The sequence below is a fragment of the Vulpes vulpes genome, chromosome 1, assembly GCF_048418805.1.
Source record: "Vulpes vulpes isolate BD-2025 chromosome 1, VulVul3, whole genome shotgun sequence".
In the NCBI taxonomy this organism is placed as follows: domain Eukaryota; kingdom Metazoa; phylum Chordata; class Mammalia; order Carnivora; family Canidae; genus Vulpes; species Vulpes vulpes.
Genome location: NC_132780.1, coordinates 81,271,076 through 81,294,122, shown reverse-complemented (window position 1 = coordinate 81,294,122; position 23,047 = coordinate 81,271,076). Strand labels below are relative to the sequence as shown.

Below are 23,047 nucleotides of genomic sequence, written 5' to 3'. Positions count from 1 at the left end.
CATTAAACTTTAGCACACTTAAAAATGGCTAAAATGGTAAATTTTATGTTATATATACTTAAACCACAATTAAAATTTTTTTTAGAAAGTCAATTGTGTTTCTTTTTTTTTTTTGTCAATTGTGTTTCTATATACTAGCAATGAATATGTAGACACTGAAATTAGAAATACAATACCATTTACAATCACTTAAAACAAGTAAGATATATGTAAAATCTAACAAAACATATGCAAGACTGGTATTCTGAAAAGGGTGCAATGCTGATGAAAGAAATACAAAATCTAAATAAAAGGAGATAAATAACATGTTCATGAATTGACATACTCAATAAAGATGCCAACTTTTCTCAAACTGATACACAGATTTAACATAATTCCTACCAAAACCTCAGCAAGAGTCTTTGTAGATGTAGAAAAGCTGATCCTAAAATTTATATGGAAAAAGAAAACAAAATGGCTAAAACAATTCTGAAAAGAAATAAAGTGGGATGAATCAGTCTACCCAATTTGAAGACTTACTATATAGCTACAGTAACCAAGACTGGGTAGTACTGGTTAACAGACAGATATATATATCAATGAGATACAATAGAGAACCCAGAACTAAACCCACCCAAATATGCCCAACTCATTTTTTTAAAAGGTACAAAGGCGGTTTGGGGCGCCTGGGTGGCTCAGTCAGTTGAGTATTCATTTACCTTTGGCTTAGGTCACAATCTCCAGGTCCTGGGATTAAGCCCCAAGTAGGGCTGCCTGCTCAGCAAGGAGTCTGCTTCTTGTCCTTCTGTGTCTCCCCCTCCCACCCCCCCACCACCCTAGCTTGTGCATACTCTCTCATTCAAATAAATAAAAATCTTTAAAAAAAAAAAAAAAGGAACATATATATTAGACTTCATCAAAATTAAAATCTTTTGCTCTGTAAAAGACCCAACCTAGTTAAAAGGATGAAAAGAAGTTGCACACTGAAAGAAAATATTTTCAAAACACATTATCTAGGGGCAGCCCCGGAGGCTCAGTGGTTTAGTGCTGCCTTCAGCCCAGGGTGTGATCCTGGAGACCCGGGATGGAGTCCCACATCAGGCTCCCTGCATGGAGCCTGCTTCTCCCTCTGCCTGTGTCTCTCTGCCTCTTTCTCTCTGTGTCTCTCATGAATAAATAAATAAAATCTTAAAAAAAAAAAAGCCACATATCTGATAAAGGGCTAGTACTACCTAGAATACAGGAAGAACTCTAAACCCAACAGAAGAATGGACAACGGGTGAGAAGCAGGAGCCTGCTTCTCCCTCCTCCTGTGTCTCTGCCTCTCTATGTCTATCATAAATAAATTAAAAAAAAAAAAAAGAAGAAGAATGGACAACCATTTTGACAATGGGCAACAGACTTGAAGGGAGACACTGCACTGAAGGGCACGTCTGTGTTCATATTCCATTCCTCTAGTCATTTGGACAGCTACTATTTAGAAGAATGACCAACTCAATATAGAAAGACAGTTAGAATGTACTGATTACTTAAAAGAACAGAAAATGATTCCACTTGTGGCAAAAAAAAAAAAACGAAAAAATTATGCATATAGAAAAGGATACACCATGGGATTAATAGATCTCAGGAGCAATAGGAATGCGAGTTTGAGGGTTTTTTTTTGTTTGTTTGTTTTACTTATTCTATGTTCTGATTTTCTGAAATGAATATATAATAAAATATTTTTAAATAGGATAAAAAATGATTCACCTTTTTAAAAATTTTATTTATTCATGAGAGACAGAGAGAGAGGCAGAAACACAGGCAGAGGAAGAAGCAGGCACCATGCAGGAAGCCCGATGTGGGACTTGATCCCAGGACTCCAGGATCATACCCTGGGCTGGAGGGGGGGCGCTCAACCACTGGGCCACCCATGCATCCCTGATTCACCTTTTATAGCTTAATGGTTTTATTTCTTCTATAAAGTTTGACTACCACCAACCTCTTCTGAGAATTCTGTTCATTTTAGTCCATTCGTAACCACTGTTAAGCATCTAATTACCTTATAATTACTTGAAATATATTAATCTGGTCTCCCCAAATATACATTTCTTGACAGTGGGTACATATTTTCAAGACACTGCTGACTTGGGAAGAACACCTATTTTACACATTTGTTCTCTGGCGATCCTATCCCCTTTGATAGAAGTCCTGCCTACACTTAGCGGAGACAGATAAGACCTTCTCTTATTGCAGCTAATCTTATATTTAGTATACTTTCTTCTCTTACTCTTCCTTAAAACAATAGAGAACCAAAGAGTGGTGGAAACGCTATACATTTTAAAACTAAAGGCTAGGGCAGCCCTGGTGGCTCAGTGGTTTAGCGCCGCCTTCGGCCCAGGGTGGGATCCTGGAGACCTGGGATCGAGTCACATGTCAGGCTCCCTGCATGGAGCCTGCTTTTCCCTCTGCCTATGTCTCTGCCTCTCTCTCTCTGTCTCTCATGTTAAATAAATTAAATATTAAAAAAAAACTAAAGGCTAAAAAATATAAATAAATAAATAAATAAATAAACAAATAAATAAATAAAACTGAAGGCTAAAATATTTTCATTGATACACAAGAACTTTTTTCTTAAGTGAGTTTCCTTTTAGGGAATTTATTTTTATCTTGCTTTTAACTTATTTTTAGTTTTTCATTTGTATCCATTAAAGAGCATTTTGAATGTAGTCGCCAACATCTGAAATATCTCATTAAAAATTTTTAAAAGATTTTATTTGAGATGCCTGGGTGGCTCAGCAGTTAAGCGTCTGTCTTAGGCTCGGGGCGTGATCCTAGAGTCTTGAGATCGAGTCCCGCATTGGGCTCCCTGCATGGAGCCTGCTTCTCCCTCTGCCTGTGTCTCTGGCTCTCTCTCTCTCTCTCTCTCTCTCTCTCTCTCTCTCTGTGTGTGTCTCTCATGAATAAATAAAATCTTTAAAAAAAATTTAAAATAAAAATAGAGTTTACTTGTTTATTTGAGAGAGAAAGCACAATTATATGTTAATTGAATTTAAATTTTTCAAAAAGAGAACAAAAAACTGAAAATCATGATTTTTCATTTGTCATAGGAATAACTGATTTAGGCTAGTATCACTGGATGCTAAAACAAGTAGATGAGATTTTAATGAGAAACAGGATATTTACATAGTTTCAAGGTATCTCCCTTCAAATTATTATAAAGGGAAAAAAAGTAGCTTTATAGTGGAGAGCCCAGGCAGACACCACCCTAATAATGAAGCACTCCAATTTATCACAAGTCACAAAACAAACATCCTGTGCCTCCGTATATTATACAATGTGAAGAGCAAAACTTCAATGGTATTCCTGCTCCACATGCATAACCTTAATCTAATCACAAGGAAACATCAGAGGAGCCCAAACTGAGAGGCATTCTACAAAATAACTAGCCTGTACTCTTCAAAAAGGCCAGGCCAAAAAAAAAAAAAAAAAAAGAGAGAGAGAGAATGGCTGAGGAAATTTTCGCATTAAAGAGACTAAAGAAACATGACATTGAAAGCATTGTAGGCTTCCCTAGTGAGTTTTCGCATGGGGGTAAAATGAGCTACAAACGCTGTTACTAGGATAACTGGCTAAATTTTATGAGGGTCTGTGGATTGATACAGGCCTATAACAGCTAAAATGTATGGCTTTTGGGATGCCTGGGTGGCTCAGCGGTTGAGCATCTGCCTTTGGCTTGGGGTGTGATCCCCATCCCAGGATCAAGTCCCACATCCTCCCACGTCGGGCTCCTTGCAGGGAGCCTACTTCTCCCTCTGTCTGTCTCTCTGCCTCTCTCTGTGTCTCTCATGAATAAATAAATAAAATCTTAAAAAAATAATAAATAAATAAAATGTATGGCTTTTGACAGCTGTATTGTGTTTATGTAAAAGAATGTCCAAGTACTTAGGAAATATGCTCTAAAGTATTTAGGGCGTGATATCTATAACTTACTCTCAATGTTGCAGGAAAAAAATGTATACAGAGAAGATGGTAAAGCAAAAGGGGCAAATATTAATAACTGGTAAAACTGGGTAAATTTATACTATTCTTGGCAACTTGTTTGCAAGCCTGAAATTATATCAAGATATAAAGATACAAAAATACTCCAAAATATCTGTTTACTAGGGAGTGGGAAAAAAAAATCCCAGTCTAGGTGGAATATGAGTAAGGTTTTATCATAGCCTGGTGGTTTCAATGACCAAAAATGATTACATTTATACAGTCTTCATTTTTAAGGTTAATAAATATTTCATTTATGAAAATCAGTATTATTTACCTTTTCCTCTCTTCCTTTATTCTGTTCTTTCTTTTCCCGACAGCGAACGGCTTTCCCTCTGTCGTTGTGAAGATTGTGTGCAGATGAACGGTGAGCTCTGACAGTTGTACCTGGACGGTTGCCATGTGGTTTAGGGTCACTGTACTGAGGGGACTGGCGTTTTCGAGGCCCTGGTGAGGGTCTAATTAGACACAAGATCATGAAAATCATAATGAACTGGAGGTGGTCCAAATACAGACGAACACATATCATGTTTAAGTTAGGGGCTCTGAACTGAAGAAGCCAAGGCAATAATGGAAAATCAGAGAGGAGTGAACAAACTTAAGTCATTGAAATTTAAGATCTGATGTTCAAATCTGACACCACAATCTGGGGTAATATAATGAAAAGAAAGGAAGGACTGTGGTATGGTTATATGATAGAAATAATGGAAGGCAAGTGATCATCACTTCTCCTTTGAGAGGAAATCACTGGTGTACATCAAGGATGAGAGAAAAAGGAGTCTGATTCCTGGAAACTGAAAAGACCGCAACTATCAAAGAGAGTTTTATCAGAAGAACGAGAACGCAGCACAAGTACAGGATTCATATTTATCCAACGGTACGTGTGTAAGTTGACACTATTTTACTTAGAATATATCATAGATCTCTTATTTTAATTAATGAAATTTAGTAATTTTCCCATTTAAAAAACTGACATAAATACTGGCTATGGACAGTCACGAGAAGTGATGCATACAGTGCTTTACATTTATACATGACCTCATGCCCTCTTTGTTTCTGCAGCAGAATTCAGACCTCTCAAATATTTCTCAGGCTGCTAGACTGGGTTGGGGTCACTAAAATGAGCAATAAAAAAGGTAAGAGAGGCCTATCCTCAAATACCATAAATATAGTTAAGAAAGAAGATATGTAAACTAGGCAAGTACACCAGAAAATGTAAATGAGACCAAGTGCTATCAACGACTCAAGAAGACAGAAAATACACCAGGTCTGGAAACACTGGAGATGAACTAAACAAGGGGTTTAAGTGCAGACAAGAAAATCAGCGTAGCAAAGAAATAAAAATGAGCTTCATCTCTGTAAAGGACTCTAAAGACACTAACTATAAAGACAACGGGGAGCATTCAGGGAAGACACTGGACAGAGAAGGTGGTTTACTAAGTAGAAAATCTGAGTACCAGCTCAAGAGGCTTGGCTTTTAGCTAACTACTGCTGAAAGGGTTTGAGAGTGCAGCCCCGGTGGCGCAGCGGTTTAGCACTGCCTGCAGCCCAGGGCGTGATCCTGGAGACCCTGGATCGAGTCCCACGTCAGGCTCCCTGCATGGGGCCTGCTTCTCTTCTGCCTGTGTCTCCGCCTCTCTCTTCTCTGTCTCTATGAATAAGTAAATAAAATCTTTAAAGAAAGAAAGAACAGAAAGAACAGAAAGAACAGAAAGAAAGAAAGAAAGAAAGAAAGAAAAGAAAAGAAAGAAAGAAAGAAAAACGAGTCCAGTGCTGAGTAAGAAAAATATGCCAATAAAGGAAACAGAAGCAGGGGGATATATGCAGGTTACATATGTTATGGAGGCAAGAAATGAAGGCCAGGCTTAAGGCAGTAAGCAATGAGAGTCTGAGAGAATTGCTATTAAAATATACTCCTGTACACATGGGACATTGAGAATGAGGATTTGGCAGGATGATAAAATCAAACCAATGTGGAAAGGAATGATAGGGGTTCGATTTTGGATTTAGACACTTGGGAGAGCCAAGTAGAGATATTACCTTAAATTAATTAATTGATTAATTTATTTGTTCTCCTCTTACTAGAAACATAATATAAAATAGACACTGAGATATAATCCTTTTTTTTTTAAATTTATTTATGAAAGACAGAGAGAGAGAGAAGCAGGCTCCATGCAGGGAGCCCAATGTGGGACTCGATCCTGGGACTCCAGGATCATGTCCTGGGCTAAAGGCAGGTGCTAAACTGCTGAGCCACCCAGGGATTCCCGACACTGAGATATAATCAAGTATAAAAAATAAGTCACCTGTAACTCCATTACCCAGCATTAACCACCTAACATATTAGTCTATTTTCTTATAGTTGACTTTCATTTAAACAGAACTGGAGAGGATCCCTAGTGGCTCAGCAGTTTGACGCCTGCCTTCGGCCCAGGGCATGATCCTGGAGTCCCAGGATCGAGTCTCACATCGGGCTTCCTGCATGGAGCCTGCTTCTCCCTCTGCCTGTGTTTCTGCCTCACTCTCTGTGCTGCTCATGAATAAATAAATAAAATCTTAAAAAAAAAAAAAAAAAAAACAGAACTGGAATTGTTATGTACACATGCATTCATATTTTTCTCTACTCATTTCATAAGGCATTTCCTGTATCATCACCTCATAAATGGCTTTTAATGACTAGATGGAAGTTACCTGTAAAATATGCCACTTTTCATCCACTTTTTACTACTAGCTATTCATTTCTCCAAAAACTAATTTACTGAACTATTACTATTGATTACACATTAGGATTAAAATATTTCAAGTAAGTTTAAGAAAACCTTTACTCTTACAGACTTATATCCATGTGTATATGTGTGTATGGAGAGGGGGCTTCAATGAAAACATAAACAGTACATCAGATGATGCGAAGTGCAGTGTAGAAAAATAAAGAATGGCAGGGGCTTTGATTAGGGGGCGGTATTTCAGGGAGAGTGGTCAGAGACAGCTGACCACTCTCTGAAGTGACATTTAAGCTGAGACCTGAAGGAAATGAGAGAACAAGTTATCAGACATCTGAGCTGAAAGAAAGGTAAGTACAAAGAACTAAAGTGTCTGTGTGTTTGACTTGCTCGAGGAAGAAGAGAGTCATGAGAACTCAGGTTCTAGAGATAGTGCAGAACCAGTCTGCACATGCTGTTGAAGGATATGATGAACACTTTGATATTCTAAAAGGCCCAGTGAACCTCCTTGTACAAACATTTCTCTGCACAACCATAAAAGAGAACACTGGATCAGCTCAATTTGTTCTTTAAATAGAACTAAAATCTAACTGATGACAAGGCTGAACTCACCACCAAGGTTCAAGAAAGAATAAGCTCGGGCAACCCGGGTGCCTAGTGGTTTAGTGCCTGCCTTCGGCCCAGGATGTGATCCTGGAGACCTGGGATCGAGTCCCATGTCGGACTCCCTGCATGGAGCCTGCTTCTCCCTCTGCCTCTGTCTCTGCTTCTCTCTCTGTGTTTCTCATGAATAAATAAATAAAATCTTAAAAAAGAAAGAAAGAAAGAAAGAAAGAAAGAAAGAAAGAAAGAAAGAAAGAAAGAAAGAGCTCTCTTAAACACGGCTACAAATGAAGATTAACAAAAAATAAAAGTTTTGAGGGATATTTACTTGAGGGAGCAAGTAATAAAATAAACTACAGGAAGAAACAAAGATGCAACTAATAAAGTCAAAGAGGAGGAGAAAATTAATAATAATAAAAATAATAATAATAATAAAGTGATAATAAAGGCATTTAAGATCAGGGACAAAAAAAGATATTGAAGAAAGCAAGAAGCAATCAGAAGGGAAACTAGGACTCCTCGTCATAGAATTTCTAGATGAAGAGGTTCATCTAATGAAATGAACTAAATTTTCACTGGGTACATGTATTCATTGAAAAGTTCTTACCCCAATAAGTGAGAGAGGAGTTACAGGGCTGTTATGGATTCAATGTTTGTGTCCCCCAAAATTCACATTAAATCCCTCATCCCTAGTGAGATCATCTAGAGTAAGGGAGTAATTAAAGTTAGGGATGCCTGGCTGGCTCAGTCAGTAAAGCATGTGACTCTTGATCTCAGGGTGGTGACTTCAAGCCCCATGTTGGGCATGGAGCCTACTCATAAATGAATTAATTAATTAAATAAAGTTAAATAAGGCCTTGATCTGAGGATTGTGCCCTGTGAGACATACCAGAGAGCTTGCTCATTCCCTCTGCCATGAAAAGACAGAAAGAAGGCAGCTGTCTGCTTGAGAAGAGTCCTCAGGAGCCAAACTAGCTAGCACCTTGATCCTGGACTTTCTGGTCTCCAGAACTATGAGAAATAAAGACATAAATTTCTGGTGTTTAAGCCACCAGATCTGGTATATTTAGTTACAGCAGGAGGAAGAGACTGGTAACACAAGGACCAAATGATGGTTCTCCAGAATGAGAAAAGAAAAGAGTAAAAAGGAGTAAAACATATTTATAGAGAAGAAAAAATAAAAACATACAACTTGACTCATCTATTATTAGTTTTACTAAATTAAGAAAAAAGTAATCATAAATGTAGAAGAAGATTCACTTACAAATACTCACTTTATAATAACAAAAAGGGGAAAACCACCAGTGAGAGCATGGTTAACTATTTGGTTATACACAACCCTTTAAAAGCACCAGAGAAAAAGGTCTAACGTGGCTTGTGAATCACCAATGCTTAAAGTATGAAGAGCCAATTAACCTATCTGGTGTCCTCATCAGAAACTGGGGTTAAAAAATTAGTACCCACCTTCTGAGACTGTTTTGAGAATATACATAAAACAATGAACACAGTACCCAGCATACAGTAAATATCTAATGATTGTTGTCTATTATTAGGATTCTTTTTTTAAAAAACAGGGTACAAATTTACATATTGTGAATACAGTATAACTGTGAAAATAAAAAGATTAGAAGTTGCACTGGAATGTCTATATGATTTGCCCTTCCTTTCATGCATTTTCTTATTTTTCTTTAATGAGCCTACTGCTGTACTTTTTTTTAGTGAATTCTAAAATATAACAAAATATAGTATTTATAAAAATGTTTATAAGCAAAGGAAAAATTTCATAAATATTCAAAAGATATAGGAGTCAATAACAGAACATTTTAAACATTTTATTATTATTATATTTGTTTAGGTGATCTGTGATCAGAGATTATAACTTGCTGGGAGCTCCGATGATGGTTAACAGTTTTTAGAAATAAAGTATTTTTCAATTAGGGTATGTGTATTGTTTTTCCAAGACAAAATACTACTGCACACTTAACAGATTACAGTATAGTACAAACCCAACTTTTATATGCACTGGGAAACCAAAACATTTATTTGACTCAATTTTTTTTGTATAATATTCCCTTTATGGTGATGGTCTGGAACCGAACCTGCAGTATTTCCTAGGTATGCCTGTATTATATCAGACTCTCTGGGAGTGAAAACCCAGAATTCACATTCTAATGAGTGCCAAAGAGACCTTTAGTAGGTATACTGGAATTTGAGAATAACTAGTATGGCAGGGAATGCCAGCTTTCAAATATACCTGTTTTCAAATTCCAGCTCCACCAATTATTAGCTTTGTGATAATGGGGAAAAGTTACCTAACTTCACTATACCTCAAGCTATCTTATCTGAAATATAAAGAAAATACGACTTATTTGAAAGGCTAACTGTGAATAAATGAAATAACATGTGTAGCCTCTAATAATGCTTAAGACATCTGAGCACTCAGCATCTAGTACCCATCATAAAATACAATTAAGAATTTAGAGTTATGGGGCAGCCTGGGTGGCTTCGCAGTTTAGCGCCGCCTTCAGTCCAGGGCCTGATCTTGGAGACCCGGGATTAAGTCCCACGTTGGGCTCCCTGCATGGAGCCTGCTTCTCCCTCTGCCTGCATCTCTTTCTCTCTCTGAGTCTCTCAAGAATAAATAGATAAAATCTTAAAAAAAAAAAAAAAAAAAAGAATTGAGAGTTATAAATAACAATGTGAAATTGAAAAACACCTGAGCAATGTCTTCCTTAATGCAAGGTTCTCAAACTGATTAGGCAGTAAAGAAACTAAAAGTCAGGGTTTTTTATAGAATGCTATTATACATTCACATGTTTAAGCCTACAATACAAACGAGGAAATCTATTATGTGAGTGGAAGAGACTAGTGACATCCATCACACCCCTGTCAGATAAAAAATATATATAGTGAGGGACACCTGGGTGGCTCAGTGGTTGAGCGTCTGCCTTTGGCTCAGATTGTAATCCCAGGGTCCTGGGATCGAGTCCCACATCAGGCTCCCTGCAGGGAACCTGCTTCTCCCTCTGCCTATGTCTCTGCCTCTCTCTGTGTCTCTCATGAATACATAAATAAAACCTTAAAAAAAATGGAGTGAAACTAAGCATGACCAGCTATGCAGACCATTTCAGTAAATATCACTTTCACTAACTGTACATATGCCAGCTCCAAGGATAGAAAGCTTGAGGGAAAATGCCAAAGAAAAACCTAAAATAGAGAACATTTTATCCTTTTTATCCTGTGAATTAAAAAGCCACATTATTTTTCATTTTAATAATTTTCATGAATAGCAGTATTCTGTGATAGCTGTTTGAGAACCAGTGTTTTGTTGTAACTCCTTCACTTTACCTAAGAAAAATCTGACGCCTAGAAAGGTTATAGGTTTTTTCCAAAGCTACAGAAGGTGGCAAAGATAGAATGAGAGCCAGATATTTCAATTCCCAGTTATTTCCATAAGATAATGTTGTCTCCATTAGTATAAGCTCATTCACAAAAGCATTTTTGGCATATTTCCTCCTAAGTTTAATTTATCAATACAGGTCATAGTTACATGATATACAACATAAGAGTTCTAAAAGGCATTCAGTAAAAAAATCCTCTCCCGTTCCTGTCTCTTGGCTACCCAGCTTCCCTAGATATAGCCAATGCTATTAGTTTCCTGGGCTAATTTGTTTCTTAAAAGGTCTCCACTTACCTTCGTTCAACAGGTACAGGCAAGGACCAGACTTCCCCCTCAGAAGCTGGAAGCTCATGCTGTGCAGCTTTCAGTGGAGTGTTGTCTAGTTTAAAGCTCTCCAGTGTTTTCATGATATCTTTAACATGTTTAGCTTCCACATTTATTTCCTGCCAAACCTGGTTTTAAAGGGAGAATATGGCTCTTTAAATATCTATAACCAGGGCACTTGGATGGCTCAGTTGGTTATAAGTGTCCTACTTTTGATTTTGGCTCGGGTCACAATCACGTGGTTGTGGGATTGGCTGTGGGATCGCGCCTTGTTTTGGGCTCTGTGCTCAGCAAGGAATTTGCTTCCTCTCTCCCAAAGCCCCTCCCCCAGCTCATATGTGTTCTCTCTCTTTAAAAATAAATAAATAGGAGCACCTAAGTGGCTTAGTTGAATGTCAGGTTCTTGAGTGTCAGGCTTTTGATTTTGGCTCAGGTCATGATCTCAGGGCTGTGAGATAGAGCCCCACTCTGTGGGAGCACAGACTGTGCTCAGCAGGGAGTCTGCCTGAGATCCTCTCTCCCTCTGTCTCTCTCTCCCCTGCCCCTTACTCAAATAAAAAATCTAGGGCAGCTCAGGTGGCTTAGCGGTTTAGCGCCGCCTTCAGCCCAGGGTGTGATCCTGGAAACCCGGGATCAAGTTCCACGTCAGACTTCTTGCATGGAGCCTGCTTCTGCCTTTGTCTGTGCCTCTCTCTCTCTCTGTTTCTCATGAATAAATAAATAAAATCTTTAAAAAAAAGAAAAAAAAGCTTAGACTTTTAAGATAAAAGTCTCTAGTCTACAAGGGCACCTGAGTGGCTCAGTTGGTTAAGTGTCCAACTCTTGATCTCAGCTCAAGTCTTGATGTCAGGGTTGTGAGTTCAATCCCCACCTTGGGCTCCATGCTGGCTGTGAAGTCTACTTAGAAAAAAAAGAAACATCTCCAGCCTATGAACATAAGTCTTTCAGTGACAAACTTAAGACTCTTTATGAAATAAAATATTTTCCTCTTATGGTAATGTAAGGGATATGCAGAAGCAGATTTAGGGAAAAAGTTTTAAGTTCAACGAGGTAGGATATTTCTCCATTTTAAAGAAATTAAGTACAAAAATGGAATACTATCAAAAAAGTAGTTTAGAAGAATCTGAGGGATAACATTCTACTGAGAAGACCCATTCAAAAAGACTATTAAATCCTGTAATAATTCTTTCTTCTTTGATGTAGCTGACCCTTGTTAGAAATGCCACCTTCAGGGCAGCCCCAGTGGCGCAGCGGTTTAGTGCCGCCTGCAGCCCAGGGCGTGATCCTGGAGACCCCGGACTGAGTCCCACATCAAGCTCTCTGTGTGGTGCCTGCTTCTCCCTCTGCCTGTGTCTCTGCCTCTCTCTCTCTCTCTCTCTCTCTGAATAAATAAAATAAAATGTTTAAAAAAAAATAAACTGCTTAGTTATTAAAAGAAAAAAAAAAGAAATGCCACCTTCAAAGGAACTTAAAACTTCTACACTTTCCATCTGTAAATTCCTATTGGTCCTCAGTGACTAACATTCCTCAAATGGGATTCAAATATAGTCTTCTTTAGAATATTCTGCAGAGAATATTTTATAGCCATGAGAGATTCAGGTATCATCTGCAGTTTCAACAATGGCTTAATAAAGTCAATCCTAATTATACCAGGTAAAAAATGGGATTAGAAAAAACGTCAAGGAACGCCTGCGTGGCGCAGCAGTTAAGCGTCTGGCTTCAGCTCAGGGCATGATCCCGGAGTCCTGGGATCGAGTCCCACATCGGGCTCCCTGCATGGAGCCTGCTTCTCCCTCTGCCTGTGTCTCTCTCTCTCTCTTTCTCTGTGTGTGTGTGTCTCATGAATAAATAAAATCTTAAAAAAAAAAAAAAAAGTCAAAACCATTATTTTTTTTAATCTATTAGATTTCAAAAACTGTAACTGAGTAGAACTCACAATATTGATGATGGTGAATATGAACTATTACTAATATAATAAATCAAATTTCAAGTAACATTATATACAAATCCATGTAACAAACCATACACTCTTCATGTGTAACTTCAAAAAGTACCAACAATCTCTTTAAGTCTTCTGAATCTTTAAACCATTAAAACACACAGCAGCCATAATTCTCACCTGTTGCCATTTCTGCTGGAGATAGGTGTCTTTGACTGAATACAGATACTTGTTCATCTGGTCAAGAACTCCCTGATAATATACCATTGCGGAGTCATAGTTTCCCAATAGTGCATACTCACGGGCCAATTTCACGTTCTCACTAATCATAAGAAGACTCATGCTCAATTGTAAGCTTAAAAAAAAAGAAAAAGAAACATTTTCATATTATATGTCTCCTAAAAATAAGTATACAAAGAGTTTTTCTAAAGTATACTTTCCAGGACTCCTTCAAGAAGCTCACCATCACGTACAGTGTACTTTCCATCTCTGTATTTGCTCATGCTCTTTCTCCTTCAAAGAAATTTCTTGGTTCACACAGGCAAGCCCCACTGATGTGTCAAAGTCCAGCTCAGAGGGCAGTCCTCCCAGCATGTCTAGTCTCTGAACTTTTCAGTTTGAAATAAACTCTCCTCCTTCTAAAGCCCCTTGGCGCTTTACCAGGGCCTTTTACTCAAGACAGCTGTCTACTCTGAATTATAGTTACTCATATATGTGTCTTATCTCTAGGAGAGCAGGATTTACATCTGAAAGATGTGAGATTGTATCCTCAGTGCATGACACACAAGTCTTACTGAACATCTGTGAACAAATGCACAATGTCAGATATAGTTATTGGAAGGTAGCGTGGAAAAGTAGAAAGTATATGTTTTGAAGTTAGAAAATTCTTGGTTAGAATTCTAATTCTGCCACTGTGGTCAAGTCCCTTAACTTTTCTACGCTTCGCTTTTTAAATACGTAAAACTGAGACAGTACTACTTCCAAGACTTGCACAGTAAGGAATAAATGACTACTTAAAGTATCCAGCATACTACTTGGTAAATAATAATAGCATGTCAATAAACGCTAATTGCATCTTTCCTGGAACTTTCTATATTTGAGAACCAAGCACAATCTCTGTATTAGTAGGATATGAATATATGAATGAAGATACAAAGCATCAGAAGTAGGCACTTGGGACACCTGGGTGGCTCACTGGTTGAGTGTCTGCCTTCACCTTAGAGTATGATCTCGGGAGTCCCAGGATCAAGTCCCACATCCCTGCATGCAGCCTGCTTCTTCTCCCTCTGCCTTGTCTCTGCCTCACTCTCTCTCATGAATAAATAAAAACAAAATCTTAAAAAAAAAAAGTAGGCACTTGAAAAGTGTTGGCTTTGTTGATGTTGACAATTACCATTATTTATTAACAATACATAGCAAGAGGTAGTTGAAAGTCTGAAAGATCTGCATACTTTTGAGAGGGCAATAAGTTAGAGTTTGTGGCTTTCAAAATAAAAAGAAATCTGGGGCGTCTGGGTGGCTCAGTCAGTTAAGCATCTGACTTCAGCTCAGGTCATGATCCCAGGGTCCTGGGATTGAGCCTCATGTAGGCTCCCTGCTCAGCGGGGAGCCTACTTTTCCCTCTCCCTCTGCCCCTCCACCCCACTTGTGCTCTCTCTCTCAAATAAATAAATAAAATCTTTAAAACAAAACAAAGTAGTATGAAAAGAAATTTGAAACACATGGTGAAAGAAATGCTCAGATTTAAAATGAATGAAGTTTCAAAGCTGTGGAATTAGAAAAAAAATGAAGGAGTTGTGAAAGATCATAGGAAAGCTGAGGACAGATGAAGGAAATAAGATCATTTTTTTTCTGACTCCTTTTCTGTGTCAGTGGGATATTCAAATAAATATATTTCATAGATGAACAGAGATATCTTCAAGGTGGGGACCTCTCTATCTACCTTTAATTTAACCTAGCCAGAAGAGTTTCCTAAAACTATGGCTTTTGGCACCTCCCTCCCCCACCTCACCTATGGTTAAGGTCAAGTGATGCAACAGAGTTAAGTCTGATAGAGACCACTATGTCTCTTATGTTCTTTATTATTTAAATTCTTTATTTAGGAATGGGGTTTTCTGTGAAAAAGCATGCCAAGGAGGGATGCCTGGGTGGCTCAGTGGTTGAGTGTTTGCCCCTGCCCTTGGCTCAGGGCATGATCCTGGAGTTCCGGATCGAGTCCCACAACAGGCTCCCTGCATGGAGCCTGCTTCTCCCTCTGCCTGTGTCTGCCTGTGTCTCTCATGAATGAATAAATAAAATTTAAAAAAAAGCATGTCAAGGAAACTTCTTGAGTTTAATTTAATGTAGATTGTTCAGCTCGTACAGAGCAAGGAATGATGGCAGGCCACGCAGAAATATCTAACACTATGTGTTACACACAGGACCAAAAAGATTTTCTACCAAATAGACAAGAGAAGGTAATCATATTCACACAGCCCAGTATTAGAGGATTGTATAAAGCAAGATTAATGGGAAATGTTGGTGAGCAGAAGAGTTACAAAGCAGCACTGCTATCTATACCAGAGCAGAAAAGGGAGTGTACTGTACTCTTTAGGACAGAGATTAGAGGAAGATAGGATCACAACCTTGATGGAAAAGCAAGAGATGTCAAAATCAGACCAAGGGCCTCAGGCTTCCATTCTCTGCCAGTCTTCCATTCTTTGGCAGTTTTCATTCTCTATCCAGCTAAAGGTACAACTGCTGCACCTCTACCCAGTTAGGCTTGATTAATATGTATCATGTATATTTATTATGATCTTTAAACCCAAACATCTTAAATCTCAGTATCAGGTTTAATTCCTAAGTACAAGGCAAGCCAGGAAGCCAAGATAGCGACTGGCCCCCTTCCCAAAAACCCAGCCTATAAGAGCCACAGTTACTTCATTTAAGGTTGATGGATCCTCAAACTGGATATAAAATTCAGGAAAACACTGAAATAACAGATGGTGATTGGGATCTTGGTATGTGAAAAAGTACAAGGCAGCTCAGAGGGGAACAGGGCCAGGTTAGTTTGCTAATTATGCCCTTTCTGAGGTCTATTGGACTGGCCCATCCTTGCTCACCCCACCCACACTTGCCACTGTAGGACAGTGAAGCAGCAGTGCAAGCACAGTCCCTGATGGAGACAGCAGGGTACATCATAGCAAACCCTAGCCTGGACACAGTGGGAGAGCTAATAAAAATAGAGGTCAACAGGCCAGTTCTTGTGAGTGGTCCCCTGCTGCCACTCTTCCACTCAGGTTAGGCTAGGTGGGAACAACTGAAAAAGACAGTTCTGGGGATTCCCGGGTGGTTCCACAGTTTAGCACCTGCCTTCAGCCTAGGGCGTGATCCTGGAGTCCTGGGATCAAGTCCCACCTCAGGCTCCCTGCATGGAGCCTGCTGCTCTCTCTCTCTCTCTCTCTCTCTCTCTCATGAATAAATAAATAAAATCTTAAAAAAAAAAAAAAAAGACAGTTCTTAGGAAAATCAGTTCCCAGAATTAGAATCCCTTATACCAGGACTGGGACAAGCACGCAATTGGGACATCAGGAAATGATGATGGTTGAATGACTACAGAGACTCACCACACCCCACCACAAGAAAGAGTGAACAAAACTGAAATAAGCTGTCAATTTGGGAAGCTAGAAGAAGACTAACAGACTGAAAAGTGTAAGAAAGAAGATAAAGGGCCAAATTTAAATTAAAATGAAAGGGCACCTGGATGGTTCAGTTGGTGGACCATGTGACTAGATCTCAGGGGGTTGTGAGTTCAAGCCCCATGTTGGGTGTGAAGATTATTCACAAACAAAATCTTATTAAAAAAATAAAAAAGAAAAGAGAAAACCCAAAAGCACTGAAAAAAAACTTAAAAAAAATAAAACTATGGGTCATTTAAAAATTGAGAAACAGGGATCCCTGGGTGGTACAGCGGTTTGGCACCTGCCTTTGGCCCAGGGTGCGATCCTGGAGACCCGGGATCGAATCCCACGTCGGGCTCCCGGTGCATGGAGCCTGCTTCTCCCTCTGCCTGTGTCTCTGCCTCTCTCTCTCTCTCTCTCTCTCTCTTTCTGTGTGTGTGACTATCATAAATAAAAATTAAAAAAAAAATTGAGAAACAAATCTTGGCAAAACTGATAAAGGAAAAGAAAAAAGAATATACAATAAACAAAATACAAAAATGAAGAAGAGCTAAAGAGATCTGAAAGAAAATGAAATTCTTTTGTCCTTTAAAATTTTTTCTTCTCTTATTTCCTAGAAAATGAAGTCTTAATGAAAGACCTCTACCTATAAAAAGCTTCAGGTCCAAAGTATTTTTTATATGAAGGTTTTTCTTTCTTTTTATTTTTTAAGATTTTATTTATTTATTCATGAGAGACAGAGAGAGAGAGAGAGAGAGAGGCAGAGACACAGGCAGAGGGAGAAGCAGGCTCCATGCAGGGAGCCCAACATGTGACTTGATCCCGGGTCTCCAGGATCACACACTGGGCCAAAGGCGGAGCTAAACCGCTGAGCCACCTGGGCTGCCCAAGGTGTTCCCTACCTTCTAAACAGAAAGTAATTCTAATCACATAAAAGTTGACTGAGAAAACAAGGGAAAAACTGACCAACTCTTTTTAAGAGGCTAGGCTCATCTCCATTTCAAAATTGAGTAAGAACAACATAAAGTCCATTTTGCTTATGAACATAGATGTGGAAATCCAAAATAAAAGCTAACAATGTTTCAAAGCACACACACACTCTCTCTGATCAAGATTTACCACAGAGGGGCACCTGGGTGGCTCAGTCTATTGAGCATCTGCCCCTTGGTTTCAGCTCAGATGGTGATCTGGGGGTCATGGGGCTGAGCCCAGCATAGGGCTCTGCGCTCAGTGCGGAGTCCTTGGGATCCTCTCTCTCCTTTGCCCCTCCCCACCCTCTCTAGGATAAATGAATAGGGATCCCTGGGTGGTGCAGCGGTTTGGCGCCTGCCTTTGGCCTGGGGCACGATCCTGGAGACCCGGGATCGAATCCCACATCGGGCTCCCGGTGCATGGAGCCTGCTTCTCCCTCTCCCTGTGTCTCTGCCTCTCTCTCTCTGTGACTATCATAAATTAAAAAAAAAAAAAAAAAAGGATAAATGAATAAATCTTACAAAAGTAGAAGAAAAAAACCTTAGACACAGAACAAGACCTACATCACAATACCATTTTATAAATTCAAAATACATATGCTGGGGACACCTGGGTGGCTCAGTGGTTGAGCATCTGCCTTTGGCTCAGATCGTGATCCTGGGGTCCTGGGATCGAGTCTCACATCAAGCTCCCTGCCAAAAGCCTACTTCTCCCTCTTGCCAGAGGGTTTAGATACAGAAATATGAGCAAAGAGAATGAAGGGTAAGGAAGAAACAAATACTACAAAAGAAGGGTCTTTCATCAAAATACAATCACAGATAGCCTCTAAGATGGCTCTCAGTAGCCTTTGCCCTCTTGTTTCCATACCCCTGTGAAATTACCTTCATTTGAATGTGAGCTTGTAACAAACTGAATATGCAAAAATGGAAAGTCATTTCTGAGATTAGACTGTGACTTCCACCTCACTCACTGCCTCTTGCTGGCCCTCTCTAAGCTGCCCTGTGCAGAGGCTCACATAGGAGGCTCCAGGCCAAGAGCCAGTGAGGAACTGAGGCCCTCAGTCCAGTAGTCCAGAGGAGCTGAATCCTGCTACAACCATGGGAAGGAGCCTGGAAGCTGATCCTTCCTCAGTTGAGTCCTCAGATGACTGCAGCCCCAACTGATACCTTGATTATAGTGCTTGACAGACCCTGAATCCTACGCACCCAGCTATGCCATGTCCACAACCTGACCAAAGAAATTGAGATAAATGTTTGTTGTTTCAAGCCACTAAGTTTTGGAGTAATTGGTTATGAAGCAATACAGATATAAACTAAGGTCTGTAAGTAACTCAAGATTGAGCATGTGAGGTCCAAAGAAGAGGGGGGAAAAAAAAAACCCATGACCTAAATAGTGATTCCACAGAGTCATCACCACTGATAATATTCCATCTTAATAAAAGCTCCACAGCCAGGAAGCATGGCTCTCTGTTATTTACTGATATACCCCCAGCACCTAGAACCATGTTTGGCACACAGCAAATATTCAGTCAATCTTTGAATAAATGAATACTGCCAGGTTTTTGTTTGAACTACTAAGATTTCTTATCTTTGTCTAGTTCCTGACCCTCAGCACTCTCACATTCCTTGATCTTCAACTCATCCCTATCAGAACTGTCTGACTGCTTCTGCCCTGAGGCTATAAATGCCCCATAGTGACACATAGTCTGGGAAACAATGTTAGAAGAGTATAGCTGGGGCCAGGTGCTGCCAGTATACAGTGGATCTAGATGAGCCTGGCTCTCAAGACTCTTCTGCCGGGACACCTGGGTAGCTCAGTGGTTGAACGTCTGCCTTTGATTCAGGTCATGATCCTAGGGTCCTAGGATCAAGTCCTGCATCTGGCTCCCTGTGGGCAGCCTGCTACTCCCACTGCCTGTCTCTCCCACTGCCTGTCTCTGCCTCTCTCTATCTCTCATGAGTAAATAAATAATATCTTTTTTAAAAAACCCAAAACTCTTATGCCTTTTCCCTCTCTCCCTTTTTTCCTTAACTGACTCCCTCCAGATCTTTCTTCCTATCCTCCTACTAAAAAAAAAAAAAAAAAAAAAAAAAAAAATCTAAATCAGGTTGTTACTGATATATGGGTGTTCCCTCTACTTTTTTTGTAAGGGTCATGATTCAATGTCCCGAAACTCAGAATTCACTCCAGGTCTTTTTTGAAGGTTGTGTGTTATGAATACTTCTTTCTAGTCAGATAAAATTCCTTAGCATCCAATGAGTTGACATTTTCTAACAAAAAGAAATATAAAGTCAATCCAAGGCAATCTTAAAAATGACCTGAAAAAATTCTGCTTATCAAAGAAACAAAGTGTTCACTAAAAATAGTATCAAAATACCCTTAGTTGATTATATGTGAGACAAAAATAAAGTTTCCTATTCTTCTAGTAGTCTCTCAGATAGCCTTCTTCTCAAATGAATATCAACACTGCAAATTTATAAGACTCTCCAATTTTTCAAGAATATCATACCTAAAACTACAACAGACACAGAAATATCTGGCACAACATCTAGCAGTTTTTTTTAAAAATAATTTATTTGACAGAGAGAGAGAGCATAAGCAGGGGAGCAGCAGGCAGAGGGAGAGGGAGAAGCAGACTCCCCGCTGAGCAAGGAGCCCAATGCAGGGCTGATCTCTGGGAGTTGATCATGACCTGAGCCAAAGGCAGAGCCTTAACCAACTGAGCCACCCAGATACTCCCAATATCTGCAATTTTTGAAGAAATGAATATTTGGAAAAAGCCTATAGACCAAATTTTAGCCACCATGAACAGTTAAGAGTATCTACTGGTTCAATGAATGGAATAACACTTACAAAAATGAGATTGTCCAAAACTCAGATTTTTTTTTTTATTAGAGACAAAGAGAAAAATAACTATAGGTGATGCCTACTTTATCTCACAGCAAGCTTCTCCTTTACATTATCCTATCAGAACCAACCTTTTGCTTATGTGGTTTGTACATTTGTTTTTGCTAATGACTAATCAATTTATTTAAACTAAGTAAGGTGCAACATGAAATTTTACTTCAAGTAACAGAGTCAAAAATTTTAGATAACAGGGCCACCTGGGTAGCAAGGGGTTGAGTGTCTGCCTTTGGCTCAGGTTGTGATCCTGGGGCCCTAGGATTGAGTCCCATCTCGGGCTCCCCGCAGGGAGCCTGCTTCTCCTTCCACCTGTGTCTCTGCCTCTCTGTGTCTCTCATGAATAAATAAATATAATCCTACAAAAAAATTTTAGACAATAAAAAATACTACAGCAAAATTTCTAGTAAACTTAATATCTGGGACGCCTGGGTAGCTCAGTGGTTGAGTGTCTGCCTTCAACTCAGGTCATGATCCCAGAGTCCAGGAATCGAGTCCTGTGTCAGGCTCCCTGCAGGGAGCCTGTATTGCCTTCTGCCTATGTCTCTGCCCCTCTCTCTCTCTGTGTGTGTCTCTCTCATGAATAAATAAATAAATTTTTTTTTTTTTTAAAAAAGGTAATATCTGCTGTGGTATGGTATCTCCAAAGAGACTTAGAGTGTCTTTTTCTTCTCCAGGATTATGGAAAAGAAGTGATTAAAGAGATGATGGAAAAAGAATAGGCAATAGATCCAAACATCTGAGGTTCTGAGATTCCTACTCTCCCCCCTCCCCAAAAAAATATGAGGCCTTTCCTATTCCACACCTAAGAATAGAATATCATATCCATTTAATATTTTAGGGAGTCAGGCTGGGTTCCACTAATATTCCAGTTTTTACTGTAATGTGCATAGGTCACTCACTCAGGAAATATTAACTGGGTAACTACTCAGTTCCAAGGAATTGCACTGAAAACAAAAATAAGACTTAAACCTTTATATCCTTGAAGTTTAATAGAACATCATTTGATCTATTCTAGGTGTATTTGCTTCACTTAGGAGGAGTAAAGAAGCATAGCATATTATTAAGCACAGGCTACAAAAACCAACACCTATGTTGAAAATATTTATCTGTAAAACTGATGTCCTAAAACAAAAACAAATGAACCTCATTCATAGATTTTCTTGAAGGAATTTCAGTAAATCAAGTGTATGTAACCTTAAAAGTGACAATACTATTAAGCAATGTTCAGAAAGTTCATCTCTGAGATATGAAAATAACCATAATGCTAACTTAGTCACTAACAATTATAAATATATACAATAAATGAGTGATCCATGACTAATTATAGCATGGCCTACATTTTTCCTACCTTTATAATCACCATATGATAAATACTCAAGAAGAACAAGAAAGTTATCAAAGTGTGCTTGCTCAGGAAAAAAAGAATACATAAATATGTATTTGATAACCTCTCAGTTTACCCTGAACAAAACAAAATAAGTCAATATAACAATTAAGATGTAATTTAAAAGCCATATTCAGGGGCACCTGGGTGGCTCAGGTCACGTCCCAGAGTCCTAAGATGAAGCCCTGCATCGGGCTCCCTGGTCAGAGTGGAGCCTGCTTCTCCCTCTCCCTCTGCCACTCCCCCTGCTTGTGCTGTCTTTCAAATAAATAAATAAAATCTTTAAAAAATTAAAATAAAAGCCATATTCAAGCCATAGCAATAAACACTATAAGCAAATTTATTTATCATGTCATCAATATTGATTTTACTGATTCGATACACTATCTTTTTTTTTTTTTTACCAATCACATAGCCAAAAAGAAAAACCTAAACCATTGTTGCAAACATATATTCAACAATGTCGGGACACCTGGGTGGCTCCGTGGTGGAACATCTGCCTTTAGCTCAGGTTGTGATTCCTGGGTGCTGGGATCGAGTACTGCATTCAGTTCCTAGAGGGGAGGGCCTGCTTCTCCCTCTGCCTATGTCTCTGCCTCTCTCTCTCTGTCTCTCATGAATAAATAAAATCTTTAAAAAAAAAAAAAAGAAGAAAGAAAGAAATTCAACAATGTTGTTAGTACAGTGAATTCTACAAGATTCCCAAATCCTTAGTATTGGTCAAACTATGACATCAGTTTCAAAATAAGATGCAGAATCCATTGTATAGTATGCTGAGTACTGAATCTGTAAAGTGTAAAAGCTTCTTGAATAACCAATGCCCTAGAGGAGCTTTACATAGCTTTCCACGGTTTAGGAATGTTGGAAACTGATCAGCACTGCTTTTTAAAAAAAAAAAAAAATTTTTTTTTAAAATTTTTTTTTAAGGCATGATACAGGCCACAAGTTAACAGAAATACAAAATAGAGTTCTGCAGTTATTTCTGTGTGAGAACTCCCTGATTACAAAAATCATCTCCTTTGGAAAAGACAATGCGGCTACACATTGAGACATTTAGAAGCCTGTGAACTTTACGAGAATCTTTCTTGACACGGTGGTTTTCTATCGTTGCGGCAGAGATTCTAAATCATTGGGAATGTTTTT

At 38.9% G+C, this 23,047-nt stretch overlaps 1 protein-coding gene across 1 annotated transcript in view; it reads right to left on the bottom strand.

The window, feature by feature from the left end:
- KATNA1 (katanin catalytic subunit A1) overlaps positions 1-23,047 on the bottom strand; it is a 46,233-nt gene that overhangs the window by 22,145 nt on the left and 1,041 nt on the right. Inside the window, exons 2-4 of the mRNA XM_025997986.2 lie at positions 13,166-13,340; positions 11,017-11,174; positions 4,277-4,457 (exon numbers count right to left, since the gene is read on the bottom strand). Of these exons, the coding sequence (XP_025853771.1) occupies positions 4,277-4,457; positions 11,017-11,174; positions 13,166-13,327 (501 nt within the window). The 5' untranslated portion in view covers positions 13,328-13,340. The remainder of the gene's footprint in view (positions 1-4,276; positions 4,458-11,016; positions 11,175-13,165; positions 13,341-23,047) is intronic.